The 17408-nt window shown below is 40.1% G+C and overlaps 1 protein-coding gene across 1 annotated transcript; it reads right to left on the reverse strand.

The window, feature by feature from the left end:
• Positions 1 to 3400: 3400 nt before the first annotated feature.
• LOC149690970 (uncharacterized) lies at positions 3401 to 10980 on the reverse strand. Its single transcript, XM_089869449.1, has 2 exons — positions 10879 to 10980; positions 3401 to 4482 (listed from the first exon to the last, which is right to left on the reverse strand). The coding sequence occupies exon 2, from the start codon at positions 4480 to 4482 to the stop codon at positions 3661 to 3663; it is 822 nt and encodes a 273-aa protein (XP_089725575.1). The 5' UTR covers positions 10879 to 10980; the 3' UTR covers positions 3401 to 3660.
• Between the last annotated feature and the right edge of the window lie 6428 nt (positions 10981 to 17408).

Consider the following 17408-nt stretch of genomic DNA (forward strand, 5'->3'; position numbering starts at 1 on the left):
CTTTAGAATTGTATGTTTTTCTTTCTCCTTAAAAAATCTTTAAGTGCATATTTTTCATTAAGATTTTTGTAATTTAAGAGATAGCAACTGGCCACATCGAAGATATTAACAATGAATAATAATAAATACTTTAATTGATGTAAATATTATACTAGCCCTGAAAAATTTTACTTTTTGTTAAAAATATAATAATATAATAATATTTCCATTCGACTAGTCGTGTAATATCGAATACATTGTTTAATATTTGAAATTGTTATAATTGACTTGCATGTTACTTGAAATATTCAAAGTACAAATTCTTAAGTGATTTCCATTGAAAATGTAATAAAGAAATATCAATACTAAATATCAGTATCCTTTACTATAAGCGAATGAAGCCTCGAGTTAAGGCTTGATCGTCGCAAAAGCGTCGGACCTCTTGCTGAGAGGCGGTTAAGTCGACTCTCGATCGTGCTGGATGAGGGTCGTATTTCATTCGTGTCGTAACAGTCGGTAAACCAGTGGGCCGTCGTCCCACCGGGCGGACACTTCGACTCTCAAACCCTTACTCTACCAGCCCTTTACCGACGATTTACCTTTCCTATACTAAAAAGCCGCGAAATCGTCGGATTGAGCGCGGCTTTAGGTAGGCATAATGACGCCGACATATAGTCGGCCAACAGTCGTTTTATAGTGGCCTCAAAACAGTAGGAAAACCGGCGGGCCGTCGTCTCGCCGGGCGGACATTTCGACTTTCAAACTATTACTCTCCCGACCTATTAGTGACTTTTTACCAACTCGTCGGTAACACACAAAGCCGACCATGTAGGCCCTACGTCGGCAGTGCTACTAGGGTACTGGGGCATTCGGTGCGGTCCCTCGTGTTACCGCAACGGTTTGAGGACGACTTTCGCCGGGAAACCCTGGGTTTTTTGTGGGGTAATCGCGCCCATACGGTCGCTTATTCTCTGCTTACGCGTCCGAAGAAAGTCGGTGGCTTCGGGCTGGTTGACTTGCGCACGAAGAAACTTACGTTTCGCTTGCAAGAACTGTTACGGTATATTGCGGGCGCCGACGCGCAACGTACGTACGAACTGGCTCAGTATTTGTTGAGTCCTTCTTTTCATGCCTCGGACCCGGGATTTGACAATTTGCAGTGCACGCTCCCTGCCTCGTATGTCGCGAGGCTCTCACCCCGGTATCGTGAGCTTTGGCTGGCTTGGTCTAAATTCTGTGCCACTCAGAATCTCCATTTTCCGGACCCACCCGATTTATTAAATTCGGTTTTATTCTTCAACCCGCGTATTGACATCTCCGGTCTTAGTCCGCGTGCTCGTGCGGTTTTTCTTTCTCGCGGTCTGTATCGCTTACGGGATTTTACATACGAAGTGGTTCCGGGTTTTTTACCAAGTCCCGCGATTGCTGACCTGTGTGGGCTAGCTTCGGACGCCCCTTGCCTGTCGTGGCTTACAACTGCGGTTCAATATATCCAATCTGTGCTCCCGGAGTCTTGGCTTTCTCGCGTTCGGTCGCGGCGCCTTTTCTGTCGTACGGTTGGAGTGACGTTAGTCGATCATACGGGTGCGGATTTCGACTTGACTGCCCTGACCAGCAAGGTCATCTACGGTCGTTTTGCGCTCTCCACAGTTGCTGAGTCCCCAGGGAAGCATGCCTGACGCCGGTTCTTTGGGGGTCCCCTGCCTCGCCCTGCCTGGTCAACGTTACATTAGTCTTTGCTTCGTCCTTCTCATCACGACGTCAACCTTAAAGAGGTGCATGTGGCTATCTTTACGTATGAGCGTCTTTTCGCCATCGGCCTTTCGTCTAACCCCACTTGCGTGTTTTGCTTACAAACTGTCGAAACTTTAGATCATCTTTTCTTGCGCTGCCCCTTTTCGATTCGGCTCTGGCAGTCCCTCTTTGTCACGAAATTAGGCTTGGCCCTTGACAGTGTGCTGGGCAGTTGTACGCCCGGTAGGGACTCTTTTAACGTCTTTCAACATTGTTCGGCCGGCATTCGCCCTAAATCCCGGGTGAAATTCGTACATTTCTTAACGTCACTCTTTAAATGGCTGGTTTTAAATGCACGTTCCTTTTTAATTAGTACTGCCAAAGTCTCGTTAAATATTTTAGAAAAACGTTGTTACGCCATTTTAAATCGCGAACTACGTCTCACGTACAGCTCCCATTTTTTGATATTGAATCGTGATGCACATTTGTTAAAGCATATAAAAGAATTCGTAGACTGGTTATATTTGTTCGATAAGTGCTGATTTGTAAAATGTGGCATTGATTAACTTTGACGTTTGTATCAATTTTGTTTATATTAAATAAAAAAAATCACAATCGTATGAACAAACTAACTGATATCAAAATAGCAAGTTCTATTATTCATTAGTTTAGCATAGCGTGGTTTCGATTCACGAACCTCTGGGCTATGGGCCCAGCACGCTTCCACTGCGCCACTCTGCTTACATCACCCTTGTATGAACAAACTAGTTTATATTAAATGGCAAGTTCTATTTTGCATTAGTTTAGCAGAGCGTGCTTTCGATCCACGGACCTCTGGGTTATGGGCCCAGCACGTTTCCACTGCGCCACTCTGCTTACATCACCATTGTATGAACAAACTAACTGATATCAAGATAGCAAGTTCTATTATTAATTCGTTTAGCAGAGCGTGGTTTCGATTCACGGACCTCTGGGTTATGGGCCCAGCACGCTTCCACTGCGCCACTCTGCTTACATCACCATCGTATGAACAAACTAACTGATATCAAAATAGCAAGATCTATTTTGCATTAGTTTAGCAGAGCGTGGTTTCGATCCACGGACCTCTGGGTTATGGGCCAAGCACGCTTCCACTGCGCCACTCTGCTTACATCACCATCGTATGAACAAACTAACTGATATAAAAATAGCAAGATCTATTTTGCATTAGTTAAGCAGAGCGTGGTTTCGATCCACGGACCTCTGGATATGGGCCCAGCACGCTTCCACTGCGCCACTCCCCTAGTAGCACTGCCGACGTAGGGCCTACATGGTTGGCTTTGTGTGTTACCGACGAGTTGGTAAAAAGTCACTAATAAGTCGGGAGAGTAATGGTTTGAAAGTCGAAATGTCCGCCTGGAGGGACGACGGTCCGCCGGTTTTCCTACTGTTTTGAGGCTACTATAAAACGACTGTTGGCCGACTATATTGTAACCCTCCGTAGAATAATTTAACTAAGGGAGAAAGACTCCCGAGGGCCATAAAATAAAAGAAAGACAACTTACTTTATTAATCCAAAACAGAAGAAACAATTCTTCTTAAACTTTATTAAATCAAAAAGGGATTAACCCAACTGTACCTAACTTGACAGTGAAGTAACAAGAAAAAAAAACTACTGCTCGTTCCGAGAGCTGACTAACAACTGACTTAACATGAAAAAATCACAGACATTAGGATAGGAGGAGGAGCATGTAACATGGAGGCATTACACCCTGCCAGATCCAAGGAGTAGAACTCCAGGAATCTGGCAGCCATGCTACATCCTCCCCTCCTTAGGAACTCTCTTTGTCCTGAAAAAATTAACAAACTGGAATTAAGGGGTTACCCCGAGGAACCCTGGATATTTGGCAGGGGTTTGTATTACAAAAGGTTTAGTATCACAATTTGGGGTTTTTTTTTTTTTTTTTTTCATTCAGGCTGCACGTCCTTGTTCTTTTCTTGGTCGGCCGCTGTCCTTTTATTTTCTAGTCGAAGTTTTTGTCGGGCTGCTCTTCGTTCCATTGAAGCTTTGCTTCTTTTACTTGGGCAATCTGCGACAGCGTGATGTCCCATCTTTCGACAGCGAGGACAAGTCGAGTTAGACCAAACAAGAGGACGTTTAGCATCCTTTATTTGTGAAGGGATTAACATCCTAGGTGGGACTTTCGGCGTCCATCCCATCGTTCCGAAACGTTCCCAGTGCAGGACGTCCTCGTCGTCCTCGTTATAATGTAGGGGTGTCCACTGGCGTGGTAAGGGTACTACCTTCGGGGCGGCAATTTCCGTCTGACTATGCGGAAGCGGAGGAGGAGGGAAGACTCCCGTTCGAGACCCGGGTTCCTGTTCTCCTTGAGAGGGAGAGGTAGAGGGGGAAATCCCTAGTGGCAGAACCGGAATGGACTGCTGTTCATTAAGGCTCTCCATCTCCTCTCTATCGTCTTCCAAGACGAGGATCTCCTCTTCTTCTTCGTCAAATGGGCAAGAGTTTGTGTCATGTCCCTTCGTGTAACATTTGGCGCATGTATTCTTCAGATTCATGAATTTATTAGGCATGTAGCAGTTAGAGGCTTCATGGCCAAGATCTTCGCAGTTTCGACATTGAATAAGATTGATTGTATTTGTTGGGCAATACCCTTCCATGATTCGTACGGATAGCTCCGTTTTACTAAGTGGTTTTTGTGGCTGTTGTTTTATGTTCAACCCTTTTGGGAGGTCAAATGCCCAAGGTAATTTCGAGGAGTTTGAAGCCATCTGCAATTAAACCATATTAATATTGTCTTTTAGAGGCTTGGGAAATAAATTCCCATGGGAAAAAGGAGATTGGCTCTCGGGAGAAACAGAATTGCTCCCTTTCTAGGTTCGTGATATTATTATTGTTAAGGTAGACTTGAACCTCATAAGGTGATCTTAACCTTTTATCAGCATTATCAGGAGGTCGGTAGTAAATGTCTACTTCGTTACCTCCGGGCTGAACCGTCGCCCTCTTACATACCTCTCGACGCCATCCCAATTTAAAAGGTTCTAAATAAATATCGGGTAATGTAGCCTTATTTAATCGAGGCGTTCTCATTGACTCCGATAACGTGGTTGAAGAACTATCAGACGCACGTAATGATTGGGATTTCGATTGAGAAGGTGGTGTAGGTGTTGACGTTTCTTCCGACAGAGTAGAATTCAGTTCAGGATGTGCTATTTCTTCGGTAGAAATAGAAATCGGTTCGGGAGGTACTATTTCCTCCGAAAAACCAGAAGAAGGTGAATGTTGTAACGCATGTTCCAATATGGACTTTTCAGAAGACGTTGATTTGGCCTCCGGTGTTACATTTTCTTCCGTAAAACTGGATGTTGACGTATGTAGCTTATTTTTCACGGCTGATTCACGATCAGACTGGGAAGCCTCCCCTGCCGCAGAAGGCGGGCTATCGTTAGAGGGATGATCGAGCTGAAAAGCCCTCATATCATGATAGGTAAAAAGGAGGAGAGGAGGGTCTTCAAAAAGGGCCATGCCCGGTTCACTATCAGAATCTGTAGGGCGCTGTGAATCATCCCGAACTGCAGGAGGGATCGGTTGATCCGCTGCTTGATCTTCTGCTGTACTTGATGTCGAGGGTTGAGGGACATCTGGTTTAACAGGAACAATCGGTTGATTGACGTCCTGACCGTCATGCGGAGGCGGTGACGCAGAAGATGATGATGATTCGGATGACGTGATTGAGGAAGTCTCTTCAGGCTGGTGGAGCGCTCTATCACCATCCGTAGAAGGACTAGGTTCAATTTCGTCTACAACGTCCGATTGAGAAGTGGGGGCATTTCCGGCCTGGTCAAAGACAGCTACGTTTGTCCAGTAGAGTTTCAGGTGTTCGAGATTAACTTTCCCTACATTCTGCCCTGAGTTAGCGTCTTCTAACTCGTAAACAACGGGAGAGTGTTTTGCAACTATTTTAAAGGGACGTGCCCATTTAGGACTAAGCTTTTTCATGAGCTGACCTGTCGTACTTGATAAAGGATGAGTTTCCATCCATACTAAAGTGCCTACCGCAAACTCTAAAGGGTCATGGCGGAGGTCGTAGTATTTTTTCTGGTGGGCCTTAGCTAACTTAGACAATTCATTGCTGAATGCTAATTGTTCCTTAAGAACCTTTAAAGCCTTATCACGACTAGGGTCATCATTGTCCTGAATGGGTTCCTCAATATCTAAATCCCAAGGGAGACGTGGCTCCCGCCCTAAATTCAAGAAGAACGGGGATCTGCCCGTTGTTTCATGGGGTGCGGAATTTATAGCAAATTGAAGAAGGTCAAGGGATTCATACCATCTATCATGGTGATTCCCTACATAGAATGATATTAATTCGCCTATTACTCTATTTACTCTCTCAGTGGGATTTCCCTTAGGAGTATAGGGGGTGGTAAACTTTGGGTTTATTCGAAATGCTCTGCAAGTTTGCAACCAAAGTTTAGAAGTAAACTGTACTCCTCTATCACTAAGGATAGCTTTAGGAGCTCCCCACCGGGTGATAATAGACTTAAATGCCTGAACACAGGTCTTAGCAGTAATAGTTTTTAGTGGTATCATTTCCACGAATTTGGTCATGTAATCGACGAAAACTATTAAATATTTATAATGGTGTCGACTTGAAGGGAAAGGTCCCATTATGTCGACACTAATTTGGTCCCAAGGACTGGTTATTTCTGAGGGTTGCATTAGCCCTGGCTTTTTCCTGTTTCTAGCCTTAAATTGTTGGCATAAAGAGCAACCTCGGACATAATCCTGGACGTCACTAATTACAGAGGGCCACCAATATCTATAAGTAACTTTACTCAGGGTTTTATCTTTGCCCCTATGAGCTGACAGTGGGTGGTCGTGTAACAACCTCATGGCTTCTAACCTTAACCGAGGCGGTAAATAAATCTTTTCCGGATGATTTCTATAAGGTCTTCTATAAAGAAGATCATTCTTTATTTCGAACATTTTATTTCTAACTGGGTTAGGTCCTTGCAAGGAATTAATAATAGGGGAAGCAAAAGGATCTTCCCTTTGTGACTTTCTTACGTCATCTATAGTAAAGACTGAGTATAAGGATCTAGGACCTGGAGGACGTATTCGACCTTCAACAGACTCACTAGAGGAACTATTATTACTGTCGGTAGAATTTTGACTAGTACTACTACTAGTTGGATCCAAATTACTAGTAGTATTGGAAGTAGAGGAACTAAGATGGATACTTAAGACATTTATCGGAGCTCTCGATAAAGCGTCTGCTACTACGTTCTCTACTCCTTTCTTATGTTTAATAGTAAAGTCAAAAGTTTGAAGGTACATAGCCCATTTAACTAGACGAGAATTAGGTTCCCTGATATTAAACAACCACTGTAAAGCCTGATGATCAGTGAGGACAGTGAATTTACGACCTTCTAGAAAGGGTCTAAACTTTTTAACTGCCCAACATATGGCTAAACACTCTTTCTCGCTAGTAGAGTACCTAGTTTCGGCATCTTTGAGCCCTGTGCTAGCATAAGCTATAGGGACTTCTATATTATCCTGTATTTGGGAAAGAAGGGCACCTAACCCTGCATCACTAGCATCGGTAGTTAAGATGCATGGGGAATCCCTTCTAAAGGAAGCTAAGGGGTGAGCCTTACAAATGGCTTCCTTAATTTTTTCGAACGCCTGTTGCTGTTCGAATCCCCAAACAAATTTCTGATCCTTCCTTTTAAGCTTATTAATAGGAGCTACTATTTGGGAGTAGTGGCTAATAAACCTATTATGCCAACCTGCCATCCCTAAAAATCTTTGAACTTCCTTAATATTTTTAGGAGGAGGAAATTTTTGAATGGCTTCTATCTTAGAAGGATCTATATGCACCCCTTTTTCATTTACAATGTGACCAAATATGGTAGCTTCTTTCTGAGCGAAACGACATTTTTTTAACTGTAAAGTGAGACCCGCTTCCTTTAATCTATTGAGGACATATTCTAAACACGTTAAGTGTTGGTCCCAATCTTCGCTAAGCGAGATTAAATCATCTAGATAATCGATTAATTGGAAGTAATCTGCGTCCCTAAAAATCTCGTCGATTAGACGCTGAAAGGAGCTAGGGGCGTTACAAAGCCCAAAAGGAAGTACATTAAACTCATACTTTCCCATATGAGTCACGAAAGCAGTTTTTTCTCTACTTTTTGGGTGCATTTCCACTTGCCAGTACCCTGATTTAAGGTCAAGTGTTGTTATATATTTAGGTCTTCCAACCCTAGCTAACATGTCCTCTATATTAGGTAAAGGATAAGGGTCCTTAATGGTAACCTGATTAAGTTTTCTGTAATCAATACAAAACCGATAGGGTTTACCCCGTTTTGTTTGATCAACTAAAACTACGGGCGAAGCCCAAGGAGAAACTGAAGGTCTGATTATCCCGTCATCTAACATTTCCCTTACATGTTGTTCAATTATTTTCCTTTTCTGGTCATTAACTCGATACGGTTGAGATTTGATGGGCGGACTATTTCCCGTATGAATCTCGTGGAAGACTAGTCCTGTTCTTCCTACCTTATCAGAAAACAACTCTGGAAATTTTAATAAAAGGGTTTCTAGTTGATGACGTTGTTCCTCAGAAATAGGGGCTGCGGAAACTGCGTCCCTAATACTATTTACAATCTCCTTATCTATGGGATCCTTTTCTGATTGAATTGAAAAAGGGATCCTTAAGTTACCCACTAAGCATTGAGATGACTCAAAATCTAATTTGACCCTATTTTCCTCAAGAAAATCTTGACCCAATATGAAGTCACTATTTAGGGAAGGAACTATGTAAAATTTAAATTTGAATTGTTTCTCACTGTCACTTGACTTAATTAATTCTAACTCGTGAGAACCTTTTGTGAACGTATAACGGCCGTCGCCCCAAACTACACAATCTAGTTCTTCATCTTCAGGTAATTCTGAAGAATTTCTATGTTTACAAATTTTCTGCCACTGGTCAAGACTAACAAAAGAGGCATCGGCCCCGCTATCTAATTTAGCGTGAACTGTCGCGTGTTCAAAAGTAACGGGAATAGTAACCCTTTTATAAACTGAACCTTTCTTGACTGATTCAATCATTAAAGGGAACGCGACACGCTTTTTACTAGGAGAATTTATTGGGCGCCGGGAGAGGGACCACGTGGGACCTCTCCCGTCTGGGCTTCCCCCGACTGGATCATCGTTTTATTTGGACAATCGGGAGCAAGATGACCAGGTTCCTGACAACTGTAACAGGTGATCGTACGTGTAGAGGGGTAAGACACGGCCAACTGACGACCAGGGGACTTAGATCTCTGATTATAATATCTATTATAAGATCGCTGACCTCTATTTGGAGTATTCTGAGCTCTTGCTTGTGATCTCGAGTCTAAGGGTTTCAAGGGATATTCCCATGTAGGATACGATGGAGAAGTAGGACAAGGGCTTTGACAATGCCCGGGGGAACACTGACTATGGGCTGAGCCTTTATTGGCTGGGCAAGAGGACTCTGTTTTAACCTTAGGCTTTGGGGGAGATTTCCTCTTTTCCCTTTTCTCAGCATTCTTTTTCCTGACTTCAATATCCTTTTCTATAGTTTTACAGGAATTTCTCAACTGTTCCATAGTAGTAAATTGAAGGAAAAGGAGGGGAGTTCTTAGCTCATCTTTCAAATTACTCTTAATTATAGGAACTAATTCCTTTTCAGAGAGGGGATGGGTCATCCCTAGATTCAGCTTCATAACTTCCCCGAAGAATTCCTCTACCGATTCCTTATCTTTCTGACTTCTATGGTTTATTTCTATCTTAAGTTTAGAATCAGCTTCGGAATCTCTAAACTGAACCTTAAAATGTCTCTTAAACGTGTTCCAAGTTAAATGAGGATGGGAAGGTCTTAAGCTACACATTTCGTCATATTGACGGACTAAATCCCTGTACCAATACAAGGCACGTCCTCTTAAAAGGAGAGGCAAAGCAGCTAACCTTTCTTCATTAGATAGTTTATGAAATTTAGCATACTCCTCAAAAGCAGCTAAAAATTCAGTAGCATTATCGTTAGACGATCCCATAAAGGCTAACCTTTCTGGCGGTTCAATAGGGGCTTTTCCCGTTTGAGGAGTTGAACCTCTATTTATCAACATGGGTAAATCCCTAACTAACCTATCAAAACTAGTAGCAAGAGTTTTTTGTATTGCTACATTTTGGTTTGAATTATCCGCCAGTGTTTGGAGCAAAGGCAATATAAAAGCTTTTAATTCCTCTTCGGGAGTGTCTGGTCCCAATTGAGGAATTTGTCGGGACGGAGAATATTGGGTTCCGATAGTTCTAGTTTCTAATTTAGGCAAAACATTAGCAGAACTAATTTTAGGCTTAACAATTGTGGACTCTGATTTAGGAGGATCAAGGGAATTAATCCCAGTTTGAGGAGGGAAATTAGAGGGAGTTAAACATCCCTTAGGGGCAGGAATACTTTTATGAGGGAATAACAAGTAAGGAGAGAAGTTAGGTTCTGAAGAGGCTGCAGTCCTCTTTTTTGAATCTTCTTCATCTCTCTCTTCCTCAATACGAAGCTTCCGGTTAAAGTCCTCCAAGGTATCATCCGTTTCAGGCGGTGCTAACAGGTCGCCATCGTCTTCCATAGACGTAAACAAATCTTCTTTTGATTTATCTTCCCCTTTCTGTAAGATTAAATTCTCGTCCTCATCCTCAGATATCTGAGGCGATCTCCATGTTTGATTGTTAGCGTTTGAGTAAGCCATGATTAATTTAATTAATTTACAATAATCAAAACAATTTACATCAATCAAGTTAGGTTAAATTTATACAATATAAACAGTAAGTCATCTAACTTCGGTAATTTTATAATAAAGATAATTTTATTTCTTAATTTAGTGTTTAATTTATTCCTGATTAAGTTAGATTTAATTTAAAACAATTATCTTATTAACTATCTATCAAAGTGGAAGCCAAGGCTTAGAACCACATGGGGGGCGGATATCCTAACCGACAATGATAAATAAGTATTTCTATGGGACTGACCGAGGCTTAGTCGAGTCCCTGTTCGGGCGCCAATTTATGTAACCCTCCGTAGAATAATTTAACTAAGGGAGAAAGACTCCCGAGGGCCATAAAATAAAAGAAAGACAACTTACTTTATTAATCCAAAACAGAAGAAACAATTCTTCTTAAACTTTATTAAATCAAAAAGGGATTAACCCAACTGTACCTAACTTGACAGTGAAGTAACAAGAAAAAAAAACTACTGCTCGTTCCGAGAGCTGACTAACAACTGACTTAACATGAAAAAATCACAGACATTAGGATAGGAGGAGGAGCATGTAACATGGAGGCATTACACCCTGCCAGATCCAAGGAGTAGAACTCCAGGAATCTGGCAGCCATGCTACAATATGTCGGCGTCATTATGCCTACCTAAAGCCGCGCTCAATCCGACGATTTCGCGGCTTTTTAGTATAGGAACGGTAAATCGTCGGTAAAGGGCTGGTAGAGTAAGGGTTTGAGAGTCGAAATGTCCGCCCGGTGGGACTACGGCCCACTGGTTTACACGACACGAATGAAATACGACTCTCATCCAACACGTTTGAGAGTCGACTTAACCGCCTGTCAGCAAGAGGTCCGACGCTTTAGCGATGACCAAACCTTAACTCGAGGCCCGACGGTTTTGCGACGATCAAGCCTTAACTCGAGGCTTCAGTCGCTTATAAAAAGGATACTGATACCTAGTATTGTAATTACTTTATTACATTTTCAATGAAAATCGCTTTAGAATTTGTACTTTGAATATTTCAAATAACATACAGGTTGAGCATCAATTATAACAATTTCAAATAGTAAACAATGTATTCGATATTACACGACTAGTCGAATGGAAATATTAGCTGCCTAGCTAATTGGTTTTAACAAAAAGTAAAATTTTTCAGGGCTAGTATAATATTTACATCAATTAAAGTATTTATTATTATTCATTGTTAATATCTTCGATGTGGCCAGTTGCTATCTCTTAAATTACAAAAATCTTAATGAAAAATATGCACTTAAAGATTTTTTAAGGAGAAAGAAAAACATACAATTCTAAAGGGTATTACTTGACACATTTTTCTCTTAAAATGTTTGAAACCGCATAAAAATTCTCTAACTAAAACAAATTGAGATCTATTTTGGAATTCAGTATTATTTTCACAACCAAAAATCTTTAAAATACTTAATATATAAGGTTTTTGAACTCCAAGCGCCCCAAAACACTTACTTCTGTTATATTGAAACAAAGAAACTGAAGGTATACATAAACGTTTAAGTTTTGGTTTCACTTTATAGGGGTGTGGTTCCCAGCAGATGAGAAGCTAGGTAAAAAGCAAAGGCTTATGCATAAAACTGGCTCTAAGAGGTAGATAAATTGATAATTCAATAACAAAATTCAAACCTTTCGTGACAAACGAAGACGTTTCTAGTTTATATAGTGTGACAAAGAACCTTAGCGATAAAATTAAAAGTTAGCAAGCCTAGAACTAATCATTTTCGACCACAAAAATCTCGTTTAAACATTCTAACGACCCATCCGCGTCAGAGATACTGGAAAGGCTAACTTGCTTTCGCACTAGCTGCGCCCTCTTCGATGATGACGTGCATGGCGTTACCTTAGTTACGCCAAAGAGAATATACCAAGAGGAGCGGAAGCTCTAGCATTTTTTGGTAGCCCTGAGTTTTAGGGTTCTAGTTCCGGTGAGTCACGTGATCGCGAAATTCGCGTACAGTCTATTCCGTAGTCTGCTAAAGTAGGGTTAGCGCATTAATCAACTGTTCTGTAACTTCTGTTAACACTAAGACTCGGCTCTAAAATTTTGTTGATATGCAGACGACATATTCTAACCAATGAGAGGTGTAGCGAATAAGCCAATCACGAGAAACCGGATGTAGTTCCCTAAAACTCAAAGCCATCAATTTTAAAAGCCTTGGCAAAGGCTAAAGCTTCCGCTCCTCTTGGTATATTCTCTTTGGTTACGCCAATAGAACAGAGGCGTGTCACCTGACCCGAGAAATTACAGGAGGGAAAATTCAAACTAGAAAATCAGATGTGTTTTCTTGCTTTGCAGTTTTTTGTAACGTTATGTTTCTAGTGTTGCCAAAAATATAGTATTATCAACTTCTGCTTGTGGGTCGAGATATAGTATAAGTTAAATATATAAGAAAAAAAATTTGGTGGCATATGCGGAATAGTAAAAGTCAAAAAAACCGTCCCACGGAAAAAGAAGGCCTATACAACAACTTCGTTTTTCATTTTACTCTTTTAAAACGTGACCATACCGACTAGCGGGAAGGAGTTGGAAATCAATTGGCAAAAATGGGTTACATGTTTAGGACGGTAGGCAAGCCTACTTCAAACCACCACAGTTCCAACTGTCGAATAAATGTCGGTTACTAAACGGCCTAAGAATAACTTTGATTTAATTTTACTCTTCTTAAACGTCACAATAACGACTAGCGCGAGGGAGTTGGTAATCAATTGGCAAAAAATGTGTTGGAACTTTCTAGACGGTAGGCAAGCCTACTTCAAACCACCACAGTTCCAACTGTCGGATAAATGTCGGCATTGCCAACTAAAAGAAGTAGTCGGCTTCATGAGTCGGAAAAGTGTCGGAATAAGCATGGTACAGCCGACTGGACCGTAAACCGACTATTCGACCTTTAACCGACTGTTATGCGGAAGGCTTGTGCTACTGGGGTAGCGATATTGTCGATTTTGTATTGGTGGGTTATTGTGTTTGTCTTTCTTGAAAAAGAAGTCACATAAGTTTTTAACGCATTAAGAGGCATTTCATTTTCTTAGCCCCATTTTGTAATTAATTTTATTTTTTCTTCTAGATGGTGACAGTCTTGTACGGTTTTTATTACGCGGAATGCCTTATTATCATCAGCAAATGCTCTTGTTTGCGTTTCCGAACTTGGTTGGTTATATAAGTGATTTATAAAAATTATAAAAAGCAACGGTTCCAAGGATGATCCTTGCGGTACACCACGCTCCGTTTTGTATGTGACTTCTGTTAGTTCCCCGTTGATTTTGATAATGTTATTTCTTCCTGTTAGATATCTTTTAAGCCAATTGAAAATATTGCCGCATAGTCCGTAATGTTCAAGTTTTTTTAAATAGCATCGGATGACTCATCCTATCAATGCCTTGGATAAATCCATAAAGATGGCGTCGACTTGTTGTTGATTTTCAAGTCGTGGTGCGACGTAATTTATAAAAGATGCTAAATAAGTTGTTGTAGATCGCGAGTTACAAAATCCATGCTGTTCAGCTGCAAGCATTGGCTTGAACCAGGCACGAATGTACTTGTGCATCACCATTTCAAATAATTTTGAGAATACGGAAATTAAAGATATTGGCCTATAGTTCTGGACGTCTTTTTTAGGGCCTTTTTTATAAATGGGAATGATTACGGAGGTTTTCCAATCTTCGGGAAACTGACCGCTGGCAATAGACTGGTTGAAGAAATGTACGAGTAGCGGAGTAAATACTTCTATGCAGCCTTTTATAATGAAAGCTGGTATTCGGTCTAAACCGGTAGATTTTTTGGGCTTCAAATTTTTAATGGCAAAATATTCATCCTTATGAGTAATGGTGAAAAGATTCACAATTTCCATAGTCAGAAGGTAAGTCTATTTCGCCACCAATACTTGTTTGTCCTGTCGTTCCAAACAGCTTTGCAAAGTTCTTGGCAATTTCTTGATTCGAGGTAATTAATATACCGTTTTCGTCCACAATTATAAGAGACTCCCTATCTTTAGGTTTGAGTCTATTATTTACATATGTCCAGAGCCTACTCGGTTTTTCTTTTATGTCGGATATTATTGTGGAACTCCAAATTTCACGATCGATTTTTATTTTCCTCTGTGCTTGTCTTCTATTGTCCTTAAATCTCAGAAGATCATCCGTGTTGTTTGTGCGTTTATATTTTTTATGGTAATAATGCTTTTTGTTGAGGCTTTTTCTCAGCTCTTTAGAGAACCATATTGGATATTTTAAACATCTCCTTCCTGATTGAGGGACGTATTCTCTTATTATTCTTTGCACTTGATCTTGTATGATTTGTACTGCTAAATTAACGTCTTTAGTTTCCGTGACATCTGTCCAGTTATGCTCGTTGAGACATTTGTAGATATTGCCGTAGTCTCCTTTTTTAAAATTAAGTTTGTTTTATTTTCTAGGTTTAGTCTGAGCGATTTTTGCTGGTTCAATTTTGATTCCCAGGGTGAATGGAGGACGAAACTTATCAATTGGCATGATGTTTGTCACGCCCAAATTGCAGCTAATATTTTCCAAGTTTGTTAGTACCAGATCAAGGATATTACCAGAACAGTTCGTAATGGAATTAACCTGAGTTAGGTTTAGTGCGTGAATGAATTCCAATAGGACGTCGGCTTTTGGTCTGACCATACTGTTGCAGTAATTAGATGTCAGAAATGTCCAATCGACGTGAGGTAAATTGAAGTCACCGACAATAACTATTTTTCCTTGATATGATTCTAGCTTCTCTTGTAGAGGCGTTAGATAGTTTTCGTAGATACTGACTTTTAAATGTGGTGCAAAATAGTGATTGCCGAGAAGAATGTTACCACCGCGGGGTCCAGTAATTTCAACCCAAACGCATTCGTTAGTCAACTCCAGATCTGATCGTCTTATTAGGTTTAGTGTTTTTTTGGCAATAATAATAGCACCACCTCCTCGTGTCGAATTGTCGGAGTTTTGTTGCCTGTCTGCTCTGAATGCCACCAGGTCGTTAGGTAGGAAATCTGCATCGAAGTGAGTGCCATTGAGGAAAGTCTCCGTGAGACATATTAGTTCAGTATCGCTTGAAGTTAAATAGGTATGTAGAATGTCCAGCTTTGTACGGAGTCCTCTTACATTTTGATATTTTATCTTTATTGACAAAATGACTTATAATGTTAATTTTGCAAGTTGAATATTATATCTTAATCATTGAGAAAATGACTTATAATGTTAATTTTGCAAGTTGAATATTATATCTTAATCATTGAGAAAATGATTAAATAAAATTATCCGAAATTTTCTGAAGGTTGACCCTTTCCACAGTGATCAGCCTCATAGATCGTACTTATAGCATATTAGTAAAATACTTGGTCATTTGGTTCTTTTTTAAACATTAATCCTACAATTTTTTAGCAAATTTTGAAGATTTCTTAAATTTATTTTTGAAGGTCTACCACTATCCCCTGTGGTCTCATATCGAGGCCAAGATAGTTAGTTTGAATGTCTACCATTACCACATGGTCTCATAATAATTCATTAATAAACATATTCATGGATAACAATTAAAATTTATTAATAAACATATTCATGGATAAAAACTAAAAGTCATTAGTAAAAAAATTCGTGGATGAAAATTTAAATCCATTGATTGTTAAAATTTATGAATAAAGATATGGATAAAAATTTATATTCATTACTACAGTTTTAGGCAAAATATTCATGATTATTTTAATTTTTTCCGGTGTATTTTTAATAGTTTTTATTAATTTTATTGGAAAAATGCAGTTAAATAGAAAAGAAATCCATGAATTAATCAAAACATTATTTTAAACAAGTAACGCAAAGTGTCAGTGAGGAATTCCTCTGCCAATGGGCGCTTTTTCAAGAGCTAGCCGATGAATTTTCAACATCAGTGGAATTTATGCTTATGTTTACTAATTCCATAAACATTGTCTTTAGCCCTTTTCTATCTATATCTACTTGATTATCTCTGTAATATTTCACGTATCTCTTTCTAAACATTCTAGAAGCGTTTTCCCGGCTTCTCGCGCTTACCCCTAAAGTTTTAGCTATTTCTCTAAATTGAGCAAGTTTTTCCATCTCTTCAAGAGGAATATTTAAATTTATTTAGCGTTCATACATCGTCTTTGCTAAAACCTCATTGGTTATATTTACATGTTGGGCTTCGAAAACCATGGTGACAATATTTTCCTAATACCTTCAGAGAAGAAAATATCGACAGCCTTCTCAAAATGACCTAGCAGCGAAAATCAAGGGGGGCCCATACGCGCTTTTCGCGCGTCGAGTTTTCGATTTTCCAGACAACCACCGCGTTGGTTTACAAAGCTAGCACGGGTGTGGCTTATAAAATATCTTACGTATGTCTGTCAGCCATCCAGTCTTTTCAGAAACAGCGTTATAGTGTAAATGTTGTACAAATAATTTTTGTGCGAGTATTTTTTAATTATGAATTTTAGTTGATCGGTTAATGTGTTTATAAGAGTAAAAATAACTATAAATATAGGCACAGTAAATTTCATAAAATCCATTTATTCTATCTCGTGAAACATGACAAGCTAAATCGACCGGTGCCCAAGCCGAAGCCGAGGCTTACCGGATATTTTAATACGTGACAAATTATAGTCAAAACAAAGTCACTGGCCGTTAGCTTCAAAGCCAAAAATAATATTAATGGTAGTCTTAAATAACTATTATATTATTTACTTCGTGCGTATTTACCCGGAACAACTTTTACCGACCAGGGCCGTGACTCGCTCACCCGACTCCCGTTATGTTGTCGGAGCCTCGGACTCTAGATCTCGCGGAGGATATTTGCCGTTTCGCGCCCAAAAGTATCGGCCAGGAACCGTTAACCGTTTAGCGAAAGATTTC

This window comes from Phalangium opilio, unplaced genomic scaffold, assembly GCF_054372755.1.
Source record: "Phalangium opilio isolate 3A_F unplaced genomic scaffold, DU_Popi_V2 ptg000026l_1, whole genome shotgun sequence".
Taxonomy (NCBI): Eukaryota; Metazoa; Arthropoda; class Arachnida; order Opiliones; family Phalangiidae; genus Phalangium; species Phalangium opilio.

Excerpts from the sequence above, each read along its gene's own strand:
- LOC149690970 (XM_089869449.1), bottom strand. The coding sequence starts at position 4,482 with ATGGCTTCAAACTCCTCGAAATTACCTTGGGCATTTGACCTCCCAAAA.